This window comes from Erythrolamprus reginae, chromosome 9 (assembly GCF_031021105.1).
Source record: "Erythrolamprus reginae isolate rEryReg1 chromosome 9, rEryReg1.hap1, whole genome shotgun sequence".
Classification (NCBI taxonomy): domain Eukaryota; kingdom Metazoa; phylum Chordata; class Lepidosauria; order Squamata; family Dipsadidae; genus Erythrolamprus; species Erythrolamprus reginae.
The window spans coordinates 43130293-43149303 of record NC_091958.1 but is presented as its reverse complement, the minus strand read 5'-3'; the positions used below and the strand labels follow the sequence as shown (position 1 = coordinate 43149303).

At 42.3% G+C, this 19011-nt stretch overlaps 1 protein-coding gene across 3 annotated transcripts in view; it reads right to left on the bottom strand.

Annotated features, from left to right (window-relative positions):
* Positions 1 to 9535, bottom strand: part of NLRC3 (NLR family CARD domain containing 3) — a 58071-nt gene extending 48536 nt beyond the window's left edge. For all 3 annotated transcript variants that reach the window (XM_070760997.1, XM_070760996.1, XM_070760998.1), the window contains exons 1-3: positions 9447 to 9535; positions 3128 to 4868; positions 1180 to 1266 (exon numbers count right to left, since the gene is read on the bottom strand). In XM_070760997.1, the coding sequence (XP_070617098.1) occupies positions 1180 to 1266; positions 3128 to 4868; positions 9447 to 9453 (1835 nt within the window). In that variant the 5' untranslated portion in view covers positions 9454 to 9535. The remainder of the gene's footprint in view (positions 1 to 1179; positions 1267 to 3127; positions 4869 to 9446) is intronic.
* Positions 9536 to 19011: the final 9476 nt, after the last annotated feature.

Genomic DNA, 19011 nt, shown 5'->3' with positions numbered 1-19011 from the left:
GGGGATCAAGCTATTTTCCAAGGCCAGACAAGGAATAATGGATGGAAATTGAACTTGGAAATAAGGAGGAATTTTCTGACATTGAGAACAGTCAACCCATGGAAGAGAAGTTGCCTTCAGAAGTTGTGGGAGCTTCATGAGTGCACGCATGCGCCCAGGTGGTGTGGGAGGAAGCGAACTGGCAGTGAGAAAAGTAGGACCCCACCACTGGTTCTATCTATAAGGAATTATTCCTAAAAATATAGTTATCTCATTGAAATTATAGTGTCAGAAGAGATAACAACGGTCATCAATCATAAGAAACGGCATTATTAAATATTTGTTCTTTATTGTCTCTTACAAGTAATAAAAGCCTGGGAACATCAAGGAAAGTGACAGCCACAAAGAATTTGTCCTGTCTCAATTTGGCCCTGCTAGAAATCAACAGAGATAGGATCTCTGAGAGATAGACAGACCAAGGAAGGAGGAACAGAAAACGAGCCATCTCCTCCATCTCGCTGATGAGGTTGCAGCCTTAGTGTCAGAAGTGGGAGTGATACCATGATCTCATTCTAAAACAAGGACAATTTCTTCCCCACAGAGGGCATTGCCAAGCACGGAAGAATACGTAAATATAAAATTCCCATGTTTGATCTGTACAGAGAAGGAGAAAGAGAAGGAGAAAAAGAAAAAAGAAAAGAAAAGGAGAAAGAGAAGGAGAAAAAAGAGAAGGAGAAAGAGAAGAAGAAAGAAAAAGAAGAAAGAAAAGAAAGAAAGGGACAAAAAGAAGGAAAAGAAAGAGTAAAAGAAGGAAAAAGAGAAGAAGAAAAAAAGAAAGAAAGGGACAAAAAGAAGGAAAAGAAAGAGAATGAGAGAGAAAGAGAATGAGAAAGAAAAAGAGGAGAAAGAGAGAAAGAGAAGAAAGAAAAGAAAGAGAATGAAAGAGAAAGAGAATGAGAATGAGAATGAGAAAGAAAAGAAAGAAAAGAGAAGGAGAAACAGAAGGAGAAAGAGAAAGAGAAGAAAGAAAAGAAAGAAGGGAAAGCGAGAAAGAAAATGGAAGAAAAAGAATGAAAAAGAGAAAGGAAAAAAGAGAAAAAAGAAAGATGAGAAAGAAACAAAGAAAGAGAAAGAATAAAAAGAGAAAGGGAAGGAGAAGGAGAAAGAGAGAGAGAGAATTGTCCTATCAATGAGAAATACCTGATCCGTTGAATCTGACAGTCTTTCCCGCTCAGCACACTGCTGAGGAGGTCCATGGCATTGTCTTTCAACTGGTTGCAATCCAACCTTGCCGGAAAGAAAAGAGAAAAAACAAAGTATTTTCCATTTGTTTGTTTGTTTGTTTGTTTGTTTGTTTGTTTGTTTGTTTAACTTCTATGCCACCCAAATATGGTTTCCCCCTCCACCACCAAAAGGCATCTTGGGTTTTTTTTTCTTTTGAAAATGTTTCCATTTTCTGTAGCTCAGAACTGGAGAAGCTTTTTGAGTGGGAAGTGAAATGTTTTCAAGCAAAAAAAAAACAACCCACAAAAAAGCCAAAAACCCCAAGCAAGACCAGTTGCATTTGAAAGAAAGTGCCTTTGGGACCCAAGCCATAGAATTTCCCAGAAACAATCCACAAAGCAGTCAACCCTGAAGCAAACTTGGCTGCGGCCATCTTTGCAGCTTCAGGTTTGCCACTAGAGGGAGGGGAAGGAGGGAAATAGTTAACTAGGGATTTGCAGTCGAAACAAAATGTTTTCATGTGGGAACCAAGGTCATTCCAACAGGTGGCTGGGAGAAGAGGAGCGGAGTAACCAAGCAACCGGACAGTACAGTGATGGGCTGCCCATCGCCAGCGCTACTGGTGTGCTACCAGTGCTTGGTGTGGCACATCTGGTACACGCAGGCCAGTGGTGGGCTACGAGCCGGAACATTAAATTGCGCTTGCCACCGTGGCTCGTAAGTTCTTGTGAGACCAGCGCGGGTCCAGAGGTATTTCACGAGAAGAATATTCCACTCCTCTGCTCACAATAGAATACCTTATTCCACCAGGATTGAAATTCTGGGCTTGGACAACCTTGAACTACGCCTACGGTCTGACCTAAGTGTAATACACAAAATTGTCTATCCTATCTGTCAATGACTACTTCAGCTTCAACCATAATAATACATGGCCAAACAATAGATACAAACTCAAAGTAAACCGCTCCAAACTTGATGGCAGAAAATACGACTTCAGCAACAGAGTGGTTAATGCCTGCAATCTTCTATCTCACTCCGTTGTTACATCTTCAACCCACCATAGCTTCAATCTTAAACTGTCTAGCGTGGACCTCACACCATTCCTAAGAGTTTTAAGGGGCATGCATGAGTACACCAGTGTGTCTACCGTCCTGTCCCTGTCTTACTGTCTTCATTATTCGTATCCATTTCCTGTGTTCATATTCATGTTTATAATCTGTTATCTTGTACATGTTTGACAAACGAACAAATGAATGAAAGAAAAAAAAAGAAAAAAAGAAAGAGAAAGACAGAAAGAAAGAGAAAGACAGAGAGAAAGACAGCAAGAAGGAAGGCAGGAAGGAAAGAGAGAAAGAAAGAAAGAAAGAAGGAAGGACGGAAGGAAGGAAGAGAAAGAAAGGAGAGAAAGAAAAAGAAGGAAGGAAGAAATAAAGCAAGCAAGCAAGCAAGCAAGAATGAAGGAAGGAAGGAAGGAAGGAAGGAAGGGAAAGACAGAAAGAAGGCAGGCAGGAAGGAATGAAAAAAAGAAAGAAAGAAGGAAAGAAAGAAAGAAAGAAAGAAAGAAAGGAGAGAAAGAGAAAGAAGGAGGAAGAAATAAAGCAAGCAAGCAAGCAAGCAAGCAAGCAAGAAAGCAAGAAAGAAAGAAAGAAAGAAAGAAAGAAAGAAAGAAAGAAAGAAAGAAAGTTCTAATTCATCCCAGCCGTGGAAAGTCCATGGGGGATGTTGAGCCAGTTCCTCCCTCTCGACCCAAGAGGTGTGATGCTATAGTGCTGAAGGTTCCTGTTGTGGGAGGAAATAGGAGGAGGGAGAACTCTGAGCATCACCACGGACCCCTGGATGACAGACAGAATGTGCAGCTAATAATTGTCCAGATAATCAAGCTCTGGTGAGTCTCATCTCACTTCAAATCCTGAATAAGACCTACCTGAGACTGTGGCAGTAAAGAAGCTGAGAGAGAAGACTTTGCAAGTTGTGGTAAGTGAGACAGTTGGAGAGGTTGGCTTCTTCCACACACACCTCTGACGTCTGCAGAACGTAAGCCAAAGCAGAGCAATTCATCGGCGTCAATGTTCCAGCTAAGTTCTCGGTTTTCATGGCCTCCTCAACGTTGGCAGCCACTTCGGTGTGATGAAGTTCATGTAAGCACCGCATGAGGTTCACAGTCCTGCAGGAGACAACTTGGTCCACCGCCAGAAAGTTCTGGAAGAGGCCCACCACGTGACTCTGGTAGCCGTGGTGTTCGTCCCTCACCAGGAACCAATCGGACAAGACTTTGTTTACCGGTGAGGAAAGGAGACCAACGAGGAAGCGTATAAAAATGTCCAGGTGTCCATCCTCGGATTGTAAGGATCTCTGGATGGCATTTTTTACGTGGTTGACAAAGCCCAGCTTGGGCCAAGACATGCCGCTTTCAACAAAGAGGTCAAATAGGGCACGCTTTGCCACGGAATAATAATACGTGGCTGCTAGATATTCCTGAAATGTTAAGTGGGAGAAATAGTAGAGGCTAGAAAACGGGGTCTCTTCTTTGAGCAAGATCCTACTGGACAAGGCAAATTGAAGGGAAGCAAGGTCAACTCCGTAGGCTTTCATATCCTGCTCAAAAAACATGTATTTTCTCTTGATCAGGCTGTAGAAGGCCAGTCGGCCCAGCCCATTTATCATCTTCTTCCCGTTGTTCACCATTGGCTCAATCCGGAGGACTTCCTTCTGTTTCCCCTGCCAATCACCGCACAACAATATTTTAAAGTAATAGGAATAGATTTCCGACAAAGTCTTAGGAACCGCTAGAGTTTCAGCAGGCCGATCGGCACTGCTTAGAAAATAGCCCATCGACGAACCACAGATGCAACAAAATGCCGGCATGGTGCAGAGGGCATACAAGGACCTGTTGGCCTTGAGATGTCGCATCACACTATCTGCTAAGCTTTGGTTCTCGCTGAACATGTGAGCTAAATAGTTTTTGATTTCGGTATCTCCAAAACCTTGTATTTCAGTCAAGCGGTCGACAAGACCCCCTGGGATTTGGCTGGTTGCTGTTGGCCGGGAAGTAATCCAGATGGTCATCTTTGGCAAGAGGTGGCCTCGGAGGACGTTGGTGATTAGGTTGTCCACTTGGATTTCCTTCTGGGGGTCTGTGCAAACCGTTGCGTTGGAAAAATCGAGAAGCGTCTTGAATTCGTCTAGTCCATCCAAGATCAGAAGGGTCCTGGCGCTGCGTGTGGGAAGAAGGTTTGGGTCCATTAAATGGGGAGCTGCCAGTCGGACCAGCTTCTCAGCGGAGAGTTTTTCGTAAGCGTTCAGTTCCCGAAAAGTGAGAGGCAAGACGAAGGTAAACTTTCTGCTTATCTCCCTCTTCGCCCAAGCGTGGACAAAGAATTTCACCAAGGTGCTCTTGCCGATTCCTGCCACGCCAATGGTCACCGAGACCCGTGGAGGTCTGCTGAGCTTGGAGAGAGGCAGGAAGAGCTTCTCCAAGGGGATCTTTTTGGAGATGTTCCTTAATCCGTTGGTGGTTTCAATCTGTATGAAGTCATGTTGCTTCTGCTGGAGATCGCTCAGCCCTTCCACAAGGAGGAGATCGCTCAACGTCTCCAAAGGGATGAGTTCTGGGTTCGCACCGCACCAGGTCTGAAGACCTTCAATGTGCCTTTGGACCATTGGTTCTGCAAAGAAAGAAGGAAGAGAATGACCAACTTGTTAAGGAGTGAGCAGAGTGACCCTTCAGTTATCAAGGATGCACATGTGCAAAGGAAATGTGGAATTCTAGTAGATGTCCATCTGATAGCTGACAGATATAAATAATGGTTCAGTAGTATAATCCAGATACATAAAGTGTATAAAATATTATTTACTTTGGTGAATATCTTAGTCAAGAACAGTCTTAGTCAGGCACAGTTAAATCAGTCAATACATATACAATACTGTAAGTTTTACTTGTTCAGTTTACAAATACATAAACCAGCATTTAACACACAGCAGTCCCAGAGAACATAACAGCAAAATAGCAGAGAATCAAATAGGAAATGATCAGAGAGAGAGAAAATCATGCTGCTGGCTCCCTCTTATGGCTATCTGCAACACTTGCTCTTAAAGCAATAGTGTTTCAATACATTTAAACATACATTGTTATTTATTTAATTGGATTTGTGTGCCACCCCTCTCCGAGGACTCGGGGCGGCTTACAGCATGTACAAAAACCAGAACAATAATATGAATCCAATTAATAGTACATTAAAACAACAACCATTAAATTCAATTAAAAAGAAAACCTATCAAACCAATCATTCAACAATCATACTTAACACATTCATTGGTCAGGGGGAAGATCTAAAAGCCCCAGGCCTGGCGGCAAAGATGAGTTTTTAAACTCTTTCAGAAGGCGAGGAGGGTGGGGGCAGTGTGAATCTCCAGGGGGAGTTGATTCCAGAGAGTCGGGGCTCCCACAGAGAAGGCTCTTCCCCAGGTCTCACCAGCCGACATTGTTTGGTCGACAGGACCCTAAGGAGACCAACTCTGCGGGACCTCACTGGTCGCTGGGATTTGTGTGGCAGAAGGTAGTCTTGGAGATAGTCTGGCCCTATGCCATGTAGGGCTTTATAGGTCATAACCAATACTTTGAATTGTGTCCGGAAACAGATCAGCAGCCAGTGCAGTCCGTGGAGTGATGAAGAGATATGGGCATGTCTTGGAAGGCCCAAAACCACTCGGACGGCTGCATTTGGAACACCATCTCTCGGCTGTGGCGAGGAGGGCATTTGCCCAGGTTTGCCTGGTGCACCAGTTGCAGCCCTATTTGGACAGGGGGTCATTGCTCACAGTCGCTCATGCCCTCATCACCTCGAGGTTCAATTACTGCAATGCTCTCTACATGGGGCTACCTTTGAAAAGTGTTCGGAAAGTTCAGAACGTGCAGAATGAGGCCGCGAGAGCCATCGTGGGGCTTCCTAGATTCGCCCACGTTTCTGCAATACTCCGTGGCCTGCACTGGCTGCCAATCAGTTTCCGGTCACAATTCAAAGTGTTGGTAATGACCTTTAAAGCCCTACATGGCATTGGACCAGAATACCTCCAGAACCGCCTTCTACCGCATGAATCCCAGCAGCCAATAAGGTCCCACAGAGTTGGCCTTCTCTAGGTCCCGTCGACCAAACAATGTCGTTTGGCGGGCCCCAGGGGAGGAGCCTTATCTGGGGCGGCCCCGGCCCTCTGGAATCAACTCCCCCCAGAGATTAGAACGGCCCCATTGTTATACTGGTTTTATTCTGTTGTGAGCTGCCCCAAGTCTTCGGAGAGGGGCGTCATACAAATCTATTAAATTGAATTGAATTGAATTCTGGACGATCTGAAGTTTCCGAACACTCTTCAAGGGTAGCCCCATGTAGAGAGCATTGCAGTTAGTTTGTTTATATATTGCCAAACCCAACCACTTATATACATAGTACTAACACAACTGACCAGAGATTCAGGAAATGTCACGTCAGGAATTGTAGTATTTGTCTAATAGGCCACAAATGACCTTCACTACAGTTGAAGACCTTCACTGTAGTTCAAAAAGGCTAAAGGGGGGAGGGTTTCTCTTCTAAATACATTCCTTCTTTTTCACGAATCAAATAGCATGATGCTCAGCACTGAAAAATACAGAGTAAGTCGCTTGATGAGTGTTCTGTCTGGGTCCCTCCAGCAAACACCAACCCAAAAAGAGAATTCAGACACACTGGTAAAAAGCAAAGGCAGTTTATAGAATTCAAAGCAAACACAGGTAACAGAAAATGTTCTTACACACAGAAACACGCTGAAACTTCAAAGATGTTTCACGAAGGCCATGAAGTAAAACAGGATTCTTGCTGTCAAAAACAACGCTGGAGATAACAAACATACGCCTCCCCCAAGTCTTCCAGTCTTCTAGGCCACAAGCCAAGATCAGAGACGCCGAGAAGCAAAGCAGGGTCACAGAACTTTCAAGTTGATAACGCTCCACATGGCTGAAAGGGCTTGCCTGCCTTTTAAACCCTGCTGAGGAGAACCACACTCAAACCCAGCTGTTGCCAATTCAGTGATGCCAATACCTTTCTAATTGGTCCCGTCTCTGAGCTGCACGTCTCTGTCTCATGTGAATTATAGCCTGTGCTTACTCATCCAATGAAGCCAGGCTACTGCCTGGGGAGAGCCCCCCCCCCGGGGCTCTCAGGCTGCTCCCCCTCATCCTCTTCCTGACGTTCCTCTCCCCCGTCTGCCTGGTCCTCCCCCTCCTGTTCACTGTCCTCCTCCTCCGGGCCTGGATCCAGCAGAGATGCAGCCGGTCCCTGAGGAGCCTCAGGCTGAATCACAACAATGAGCTATATTCGAGGATGGGTCTGGCAAAAGTTTTGTAAGCTCTGGTACGTAGTGTGAGATTGCCAGAGCAGAAGCTACGTAGGATTAGGTTTACAACTCTTGAAGCCTTCTTGGCTATGTTGTTGCAGTGGGCTTTGGCACTTAAATCTTTTGTTATTAATATACCGAGGTCTTTAACCAAGTGGGGGTTATCTGTGATAATTTGATTATTCAGTTCATATTTGGAGTTCAGATTCTTCTTCCCAATGTGTAGGACAGAGCATTTGCTAGGGGCGTGGAAATGTGTGTGCATCTCAATTCCTGCTATCGGAACCCCGATACCAGGCATACCGGCTGCAACCTGCTACTGATGTCCACCATGGTTATGCCCATCCAGCGACAAGGTAGAGAACCCCTTGCTGAAATTTTTGAAGCCCACCCGTGGATTGAAGTACAGTAATCCCCTTTCCGAAGGAACTGAAGACAAATCTATCAGTCAGAGTTGGTTTCAAAGGGAAATGAAAATTCAAGTTATTTCTTCTTTATATATTTAGAATCTCCCGTTTGGGGAAGGACCCTAAGCCAGTATCCACACAAGGCCAGGAATGGTTGAAGCATCTTGAAAGAAATGTGGTCCATGAAGTTTTTCTTCTTTTGTGTGTGTATGTGCTAAAAGTCATTCTCATAGAAACATAGAAACGTAGAAGACTGACGGTAGAAAAAGACCTCCTGGTCCATCTAGTCTGCCCTTATACTATTTCCTGTATTTCATCTTACAATGGATATATGTTTATCCCAGGCATGTTTAAATTCAGTTACTGTGGATTTACCAACCACGTCTGCTGGAAGTTTGTTCCAAGGATCTACCACTCTTTCAGTGAAATAATATTTTCTCACATTGCTTTTGGTCTTTCCCCCAACTAACTTCAGATTGTGTCCCCTTGTTCTTGTGTTCACTTTCCTATTAAAAACACTTCCCTCCTGAACCTTATTTAACCCTTTAACATATTTAAATGTTTCGATCCTGTCCCCCCTTTTCCTTCTGTCCTCCAGACTATACAGATTGAGTTCATGAAGTCTTTCCTGATACGTTTTATGCTTAAGACCTTCCACCATTCTTGTAGCCCGTCTTTGGACCCGTTCAATTTTGTCAATATCTTTTTGTAGGTGAGGTCTCCAGAACTGAACACAGTATTCCAAATGTGGTCTCACCAGCGCTCTATATAAGGGGATTACAATCTCCCTCTTCCTGCTTGTTATACCTCTAGCTATGCAGCCAAGCATCCTACTTGCTTTTCCTACTGCCCGACCACACTGCTCACCCATTTTGAGACTGTCAGAAATCACGACCCCTAACTCAAATCATCTTGAGTTAAAGACTAGCAAACCCTGTAAAACTGTGCAGATGACTCACATACCAAAGTATTTTTCATAACCATCAATGGTGGAGGAGAAAGAGAAGGAGAAACAGAAGCAGGAGGAAGAGGAGGAGGAGAAAAAAAAATTCCAAGCTTCTTTTTTTGCAATTGACAAAACCCTGTTAGTCAATTGCAAAAGGCAGTTTTTTCTGGAACATCTCACATCCTGCGAGGATACTTTTAAAACCACCACACAACATCTGCCTATCCCAGGTTTTTGAGAAGAACTCAACAGTTGGGCAGAAACATCTGGCTGGCTGCAGTGTTCTCTCTAAAAAATTTTTGGGCTGGGCGGAAAAGTATAGTGTCTGAGCGGCAGTCCCTTCGGGACTGGGTGACACAGAAATAATAATAAAATTTCCCTCTCGGCTTCTGGGCAGGTTTGGAAAACTCTGAGTTGATGATGATTTTTAAGTGAGCGATTGCTCACCTGCTCAGCTTAGAGGGAACTATGGCTGGCTGTGCGGTCAACTGTAATAAAATAGAGCAAGAAGGCATCCTCTTACTCACCATCCATTAGGGGTTTGCTGGGATCATCAGCTGCAGTAGGGTGTTGACTTCACATAGCAGGCAAATTCCACCATGTTCACCCTTCAAAATGGTCTACTTGACACATCCCATGGGTGGTCTTACTGGAAAAGCCTTCATCCATGATTCTGAAGGAAAGAGAGAAAAAAGATTACCACTAAGGCAGAATGAAAAGATGGAAAACGATCAACACAATCTTTTCAGTATGTCACTATTTCTCTCTTCATTTCTATTGTTGTAATAACAATAGCAATAGCAATAACAACAACAACAACAACAATAATAATAATAATAATCGGACTTCCGACTTCAGACTGACCGAATTCTGAAGCATAACACACCAGACATTGTGATCATGGAGAAAAAGAAAGTATGGATCATCGACATCACAATCCCAGGAGACAGCAAAATTGAGGAGAAGCAGCTAGAGAAATTAGTGAAATACAAAGATCTAAAAATCGAGCTGCAACGACTCTGGCATAAGCCAGTGAAAGTGGTCCCAGTGGTACTTGGCACGTTGGGCGCAGTACCAAAGGATCTCAGCGGACATTTGAAAACCATCGGAATTGACAAAATCTCCATCTGTCAATTGCAAAAGGCCGCTTTACTGGGATCGGCAAACATAATTCGCCGCTACATCACGCAGTCCTAGGTGCTTGGGAAGCGCCCGACTGGTGATGAAATACGAAATCCAGCATAGTGATCTCGTTTGCTGTGTTGTACTGACATAATAATAATAATAATAATAATAATAATAATAACAACAACAACAACAACAACAACAACAACAACAACAACAACAGAGTTGGAGGGGACCTTGGAGGTCTTCTAGTCCAACCCTCTGCTTAAGCAGGAAACCCTACACTACTTCAGACAAATGGTCATCCAACATCTTCTTAAAAACTTCCACTGTTGGAGCATTCACCACTTCTGGAGGCAAGCTGTGAAGGGAGTGAAGCTATTCTCCAAAGCATCTGAGGGTAGAACAAGAAGCAATGGGTGGAAACTAAAGAAAGGAAGCAATGGGTGGAAACTAAAGAAAGGAGAGAAACAACTTAGAACTAAGGAGAAATTTCCTGACAGTTGGAACAATTATCAGCCTCTTTTAGAGAGGAAAAAGGTGCATCTTATACTCCGAAAAATACAGTACATAAATATGACATATACAGTAGATAACAAAAAAACCCCAATAATAATAATGATACTAACAAGGAGAACAATGCCCCTCTTTTTCTGCATCCATGTGCTTTACTATTATCTTGAAAAACGTCTGAATGTGTAGGATAAACTTTCGTATTAAAGAAGGGGGGGAAATCCCACACATAGCTACGTCTACAAAAGGGGCAACAATGACTCAGATAGTCCCAGCTCTTCGGGAAAAACAGAAAACTCCTCTGCTGAAAAGTTCTGCCAGGCAACCCAAAGAGTGGCAGGACAGGACTCAGGTTTCCAAAAACCAAAAACGAATTTGCATTTTGCATCATAAATACCATTAATGATTCCCGCTCTTCATTTTGTGAAGCTTCCCTGGGTTTTGATTCTTACAATTCTGGGTCAAAGCTACGAATGTTTCCTGCAAACATCTTCAGCCAGTTTTCCCCTTGCTGTTTATACTAGATTTAAAACTTTAACAAAACCATCTCCCAACTGGTTGCAGATCCCATACGTACATCTCTGCAGCAGTGGTCACGAGAGGCTAGAATATGACTGCTCTCAGAAGATACACCACAGTTTTAAGCTTTGAAGGAACAACGGGGCAAATCCTGGCTACACCGTTGTCAGGCGTCGCTTGCTCTTCTTGTGACTCTATCAGCAGAGAAATGTAAACTAGGTTTTGCTTTCTCCTGTTCTTTAAAAAAAAGACCCCCAAAATACAGTTTACAACTACGATTGAGCCTAAAATTTCCATTGTTAAGTGAGACAGTTTTATTAAGTAAATCTCGCCTCATTTTATCACCATTCTGGCTACACTTGTTAAGTGAATCACTGCAGTTATTAAGTGAAGTGAACAGTGAAGTCAGCCGGTAGGGAAAGCAAGTAGGATGCTTGGCTGCATAGCTAGAGGTATAACAAGCAGGAAGAGGGAGATTGTGATCCCCTTATATAGAGTGCTGGTGAGACCACATTTGGAATACTGTGTTCAGTTCTGGAGACCCCACCTACAAAAAGATATTGACCAAATTGAACGGGTCCAAAGACGGGCTACAAGAATGGTGGATAGTCTGGAGGACAGAAGGAAAAGGGGGGACAGGATCGAAACATTTAAATAGGTTAAAGGGTTAAATAAGGTCCAGGAGGGAAGTGTTTTTAATAGGAAAGTGAACACAAGAACAAGGGGACACAATCTGAAGTTAGTTGGGGGAAAGATCAAAAACAACATGAGAAAATATTATTTTACTGAAAGAGTAGTAGATCCTTGGAACAAACTTCCAGCAGACGTGGTTGGTAAATCCACAGTAACTGAATTTAAACATGCCTGGGATAAACATATATCCATCCTAAGATAAAATACAGAAAATAGTATAAGGGCAGACTAGATGGACCAGGAGGTCTTTTTCTGCCGTCAGACTTCTATGTTTTTATGTTAAGTGTGAAAAATGGTCATAAGTCTATCTTTTCCAGCCCCATTGTAACTTTGAATGATCACTAAATGAACCGTTGTAACCTGAGGACAGCCTGTAGGTATAGCTGCACCTCCTACCTTCTCTATAAATACTTACATTTGTGGAGGTTCCTCCAGGACTCCTTGAAACTTTCATTTTCAATCCAACTCCCAACTTATCGAAAGCCAAACTTCTGCATTTTGAGCGTTGCACATTTGAATAGAAGTCCTTGTTTAGAAGACCCGGTTTCGAATGATGGCAATCCTGTCTGGATCAACGGTTTCCAACCATTGAGAATTTTAAATGTTATAAAGGTAGAGTTGAGTTTCTTTTGGGATGCCCCCAGTTTGAGAATAAAATGGTGATGAGGCTAAATAGCGTTGCAGCTTTTTCTTGTCACCGAATTAGCGACATGGTTCCAGCAAAGTTGCATTATCTTTTTTTTAATGGTTATCTTTTTCGGTTTTTGGTTCAGAGTTCCTTTGTTCACCTCTTCCTGTGCTGCGGGGTCTAAATCGATCTTCCTTCCTGTTTGTTGCATAGGCTACAAGACAACCTGGTGCAGAGAGGTGGCCACCAAGGAGTAATGTGATAGAGAGTGAACCACAGGGTGTCAGAATGCATTCATGGTTGCAAAGAAAAGAAAAAAAGGGGGAAGGGTTAAAGGTTTGCAGCATGCCCAGTCCTCAGTTGAACTGACAAACTTCACTCAATTCAAGGTTGACATTGAGCATTAAAAAGCAATGTGTTTGGAGTCAAATTGGGTTGAATATTGTGTACTCTGAAAATGTTTGCTCGTTCATCCTAGGGCTCTTTCTCTCACTCTTTTTCTTTTAATCCTTCCTTCTTTCCTTCTTTCCTTCCTTCCTTCCTCCCACTTTCTTTCCTTTCCTTCCTTTCTTTCCTTCTTTCTTTCTTTTTCTTCCTCCCTCCCTTCCTCCCACTTTTTTCTTTTTTTTTCTTTCTTTCCTTCCTTCCTTTCATCATCTATTTTTCTTTCTTTTTCTTAACACTCCCTCTGTTCATTCATTCATTCATTCATTCTTTCTTTCTTTTTCTTTCTTTCTATCATTCTTTCTTTTTCATATCCCTCCCTACTTTCCCTTCCTTCCTTCCTTCCTTCCTTCCTTCCTTCCTTACTTACTTACTTACTTACTTACTTATTTACTTACTTACCCATCCATCCTTGCAGCTTAGGTCAACTATCTTCCGTCTCCTTCTCACTTTGCTCAGATGGTTATAGACTTGTGGCATGAGAGCTCTCGCATCAGATCAGCCTATAGACAGGATGCAGAAAACCACATTCAAAGAAGGAGGAGGAGGTGGAGGCACGGACATTTTATGACATGTCAATTCTATAATCAAGTGGGGGAGGGGACCTGAATACTTGAAATCAGCTGCCTAATTTGATTACTCTGAGTTTAGGAGAGACCAGAAACCGAGTGTCCTTGACAAGGTCTCAAATCAGGTAAACCGACAGCTGCCAGTTAGAAAATCTTGTTAACATGCCAGGAGTGGTATCTGTAAAGTCAAGACTGTTGTGAATTTATTTATTTGTTTGTTTGTTTGTTTTTCAAGTACATATTGGAGGTATGTAAAGATATAATAATATTCATATGCATGATACTAGTAACAAGAAAAAAATAAGAAGAAACATTCGATATAATAATATTCATATGCATGACACTAGTAACAAGAAAAAATAAGAAGAAACATTCGATATAATAATATTCATATGCATAATACTAGTAACAAGAAAAAAATAAGAAACATTAGATATAATAATATTCATATGCATGACACTAGGAACAAGAAAAAATAAGAAGAAACATTAGATATAATAATATTCATATGCATAATACTAGTAACAGGCATGGGGGATTTGAGACATCTTTCCCCCGGGCGCCTTATAATTTATGTTTGGTATGTATGTGCTGTTTGGTTTTTTAATTATGATAGGGTTTTTAGTTATTTTTAATATTAGATTTGTGCCATTATAATACTGTTTTTATCGTTGTGAGCCGCCCCAAGTCTTCGGAGAGGGGCGGCATACAAATCTAATACATTGAATTGAATTGAATGTTTAAATAAGAATTACTGGAGTAGCTTCTCCCCTGATGTTTTCTAAAGAAATTGAGATTTTTAATTTAGCCAATTAAGGTCACACACACACACATATATATACCATGCTATTTTCCCTCCAGTGACTGGATGAACAAGGTCATGAATAAACTAAGCTTTCCAAATTTTAGCTGCTTGCTGTAAATATAACAGGTGATTTGATAATCTCGTCACAATTAGCTGCAATGCGTTCTATCTTGGCTTGTCAAGTTGACCCCAGCCAACCATGGTCTATCCAAGTACTGCGAGTGGTCCACGACCAGCTCAGGTAGTCATAGATTCTAAGGAGGATGAACGGGGTCCTCCTTGGTACCCTAAGCCAGTGTTCTTGACAGCTGAGCCAGAGAGTGAGGAAGAATTGGAACCTGATAAACCTGGGGAACTACAGAGACTGTAGAAACCCCAATTATGGTAATGTCTGACTCAGAGGAGGAGGGGGACACTGGGAACCAGGAGCCCCTATTAGATGCCAGGGTCAGAAGGTCACGAAGCAGACAGGAATATCTTTATGGGAAAAAATTCCAGAAGGTGAATATCTCTATGGAAGAAAGTCTAGACACTGAATATCTCTAGGAAACAGTTGACCACACCGGGACAGTATATAAGTGAGGAATTATGGATAAGGGTGTGTGGAGAATCAACGTTTGTAATGGTGGAGGTCCTAGATCCGGAGTTCCAGAAATGCTTTGCTGGCAAACTGCTGTTATCCTTTTAAGTTCATCGTGCAGAAATGCAGATATCTGAGGAAAACATGAAGATTCATGAATGTGTGTTTAAAAGGATATTTGAAAAATTTAGGAATGCACTAATTGGATTTGGCTCCTGGCGGCAGCCTGCTCCTTATCTATTAGACAATTTTAAAAATATTGGATTTGTATATTGTTGTGATTATTGTGAGCCGCTCCGAGTCTCCGGAGAGGGGTGGCATACAAATATAATAAATTAAATTAAATTAAATTAATTTTGACCAGGAATGCTGCCAACATGGACTAGGAGCTTAACTTTGTTTCGTACAAATCATTTTAAAATATATGTGTGTTTGGTTTGAATTTCTTGTGAGCTGGGGCTGTTTTGTTCCAGACCGAAGCAGAACACCAAGAAAATACTTAGAAGCCAATATTAGGGTGAAGGGAACATGTAATCTGTCTCTATAGCTGGGCTGATCAGAACAATAATCAGGAAAGACTTAATGAACTCAATCTGTATAGTCTGGAGGACAGAAGGAAAAGGGGGGACATGATCGAAACATTTAAATATGTTAAAGGGTTAAATAAGGTTCAGGAGGGAAGTGTTTTTAATAGGAAAGTGAACACAAGAACAACGGGACACAATCTGAAGTTAGTTGGGGGAAAGATCAAAAGCAACATGAGAAAATATTATTTTACTGAAAGAGTAGTAGATCCTTGGAACAAACTTCCAGCAGACGTGGTAGATAAATCCATAGTAACTGAATTTAAACATGCCTGGAGATAAAATACATGCATCCTAAGATAAAATACAGAAAATACTATAAGGGCAGACTAGATGGACCATGAGGTCTTTTTCTGCCGTCAGACTTCTATGTTTCTATGTAATAATACATAGCAGGTCATATAGGACTATCATAAGGCATATAAAGACTGAGAATACCAATTTGCACTTGGTAAGAGATTATACAGGCTTGAATGCCACCTGCTGGAACGCCAGAGAGCAATTTCTGTTGTTGCAAATCACTGACAAATCGGATCTCCAGATGCGTTGAGCTGTTCTAGCCATCTCCAGCCAACAAGACCAAGGAGCATGCTGGAAATCCAATACAATATACAGCTCTTGGCCATTAAAGGGCTGGTGGGCACAGAGTTGAAAACCTCAAGTAGACCTCCAAACATTTTGAACTGATGATGTCCAATATTTCTTAGGTGAATTATAGTCTTATTTCAGTGGATGGTGAATCTTTTTTGGCTGAAAAGGGTTTGCTCACGTGGCAATGAGTGCCCAAAAGGGAGCACTTTGTGCGTTTGTCTGGGTCATGACCAGGAAGAGGAGCTGCCCAGGGGACATCCGTGTGCTGGGAAATGAACTTCCGGTTTCCGGTGCATGCGTACACATCGGTTAGCAAGTCTTTCAGTTACTGCTGCACATGGATGCATGCCAATTGTCTGGCCGCTATACATGCTCATGCCAAAAAAAGCATAAGACCAACTCTTCCGGGTTTCCATACGCAAAGGCCAGTTGATCGCCATGTGTGCCTGCATGCCAGAAACCCAGAAGAGGAACTAGAGATGCCGCGTGCGCCAAGCAACATGGTTCTGTGTGCCACTTCAGCCATGGGTACTATAGGTTCACCATCACTGATCTATTTCTTGTCTAGTCTGTTTCCCCATCACCATCTTTTGGATTTAGAGGAGACTATGATTTTGAGGAGGATGAGCCAGGTTCATCATGGTACCCTGGGCCAGTGATGCTGCCAGGTGATGCAGAGTGAGAGTGATGGGACAAATAGACCTGGATGAACCTGAAGGAGCACCAGAGGTGGCAGATATGCCAATGACAGTACAGTCTGACTTAGAAGAGGAGGAGGAGGAGCCTTTGCTAGATGTCCTCTTTAGACTAAGATTAAGAAAAAAACAAGAATACTTGTATGGGAAAAGGAAGTAGTCTGTAGTTTGTAATTCTAGGGAATTGTTGACCACTCCCTATAGGTATTTAAGGGTGGCGCATGGGTAAATTGGGGTGGAGTTTCAACATTTTGCAATGGAGTTGGATACTGTTTGAGGTTTCAGCCAGGGTACGCTAGTCAACTGTTATTTTCTTGTTAAAATCTTTAGAGTAAAAGTGCCCTGTCTGTGGAGATGCTGGGAAGCTGTAAAAGTAAGTCTGTGAAACTGGAGACTCCTTATCTCATGAAGGAATCCGCAATTAGCTTTGATCTTTGGCAGCAGCCTAGCCCCGAGACTATTATCTTTTAATTACTCTCACTGAGAAGCCGCCAAGATTAAATCACATGCATGACTTTGGCTTGTATGAGACTTTCTATATAAAGAGATTGACTTGAGATATCAGTGCATGGATTCCTTCTTTGTTTTCAACCTGCGTAGGCCCGGAATAGAACACTATGACAGAACATGCAAACGTGCGGATTAGTATGTTCAATTTAGAAATCCCAAGGAAGTCTGGAAAATCTCTCAGGTATAAGCTCAAAGGATGCTGGATCTGATTTCATCTCATTATAGACTTTCTTTTATAGTATAGTTCTTGTGTGTCTTGGTTTGACACTCAGAAGGAATATGACATATTCTGTTGAGGGAGTTGTTGTGAGTGGCCCATGTCCAGCTCAGCTGATCACAATTTCAAGGACCAAGAGAAAGAAGAATACTGGCATTGCAGACCAGTGTTCTTGCCATCTGAGTCTGAGAGTGAAGGGGAATTAGAGCCTGGGGAACCACCAGAAACTATAAAACCCCCAGTTAGGGTATTGTCAGAGGTGTGGCAAGCAACATTCATCATGAAGACGGTGCTTTGAGAGACTGCTTCTGATTCCATGGATTTACAGAAACTGGAAAAGCCCTGAACGGTGAGTGAAGTGAAAAAATACCAGACACATCTCATTAAGGAAGATTTATGCCTCTGGCTGGCTTGCATCCCAAACTGTTATCTATGCTCCTTAGAAGGGAATGCTGTCAGCCTGAACTGCCTTTGAATTCACTTATTTCTTGCTGGACTTTGTGTAAATAATACTTTTGCCTTGATCAATATTTCAAGCATGTGTGGGCTTGCTTTCTAATAATTGATCCGGCCAGACAGAACAGGAGTCACGTAAATTCCTTCTAGTGATAGAATGATATCTTCTTAGCGAGAAAAGAGCTCTAGGACAGGGGTCTCCAACCTTGCCAACTTTAAGCCTGGTGGACTTCAACTCCCAGAATTCCCAAACCAATTGAAGTCATCCAGGCTTAAAATTGCCAGGGTTGGAGAGCCCTGCTCTGGGAGACGCATCTCCTGAACTTGTCCTGGGCACAGGATCAGAAGAGAAGGAGAGCAGCTTCCAAGCAGTCCTACAAGTGTGAATTAAGATCCAATAAAGCATAGGTGGTATGAATGGAGAAATCATAGCACGGCCAACAAGGTTTTAATCACTCTTCAGACTTGTCAAGGAATCGGTTACATAGCAGTGAATAAGTAACACACAAACCCAAAATTCAGCTAAAAGGTTGAAAGCTCATCTCCAACTACTCCGTCGGTCAGACTGTTAAGAAACAAAATTCTAGATCATATCTAGATCACTGATAGCACACCTGCCATGTGCTACACACAGTTGGCCAGAATATGAATAAAATACACAGTAGCTGAATGTAAAAAGTTGAACTTAAAAGATTATAAACTCATTTGAGTTCTAAAGCTAGTGCCATTTCCAGAACTGCAAATCGTCAATGCTGGAATTCATACGATTAAAAGAAAGAAAAGGTGTTCATATCCAATCCTGCCAGGCCTTTAGAAATGTTAATGGACTACTTGGATCCCATCTATACCTTCTTTCTACTTCTTTTTAAAAAATGAAATACATCTTTTTTCTTCTTCTTCCCATCTGCTCCAACCAAATAAACTGATTATGGGAGGAACTGAAAATATAAACCAAACAAAAACAATCCCGAATAAAGTTTTCAAAAATACAAGTTTTCCAATAGCAAAAGCCTCATTTTTGTATCATCTCTGGAAAGAGTAGGGCTCAAAGAAATAATGAGATACTTCCAAAGCAAGGGTCAGGTCCTCTTGGAGGAGAGGAGAGGAGAGGAGAAGGAATCAAGCCTGTCAGAAATGTCGAACAGATTCTTGCATTAAACAAG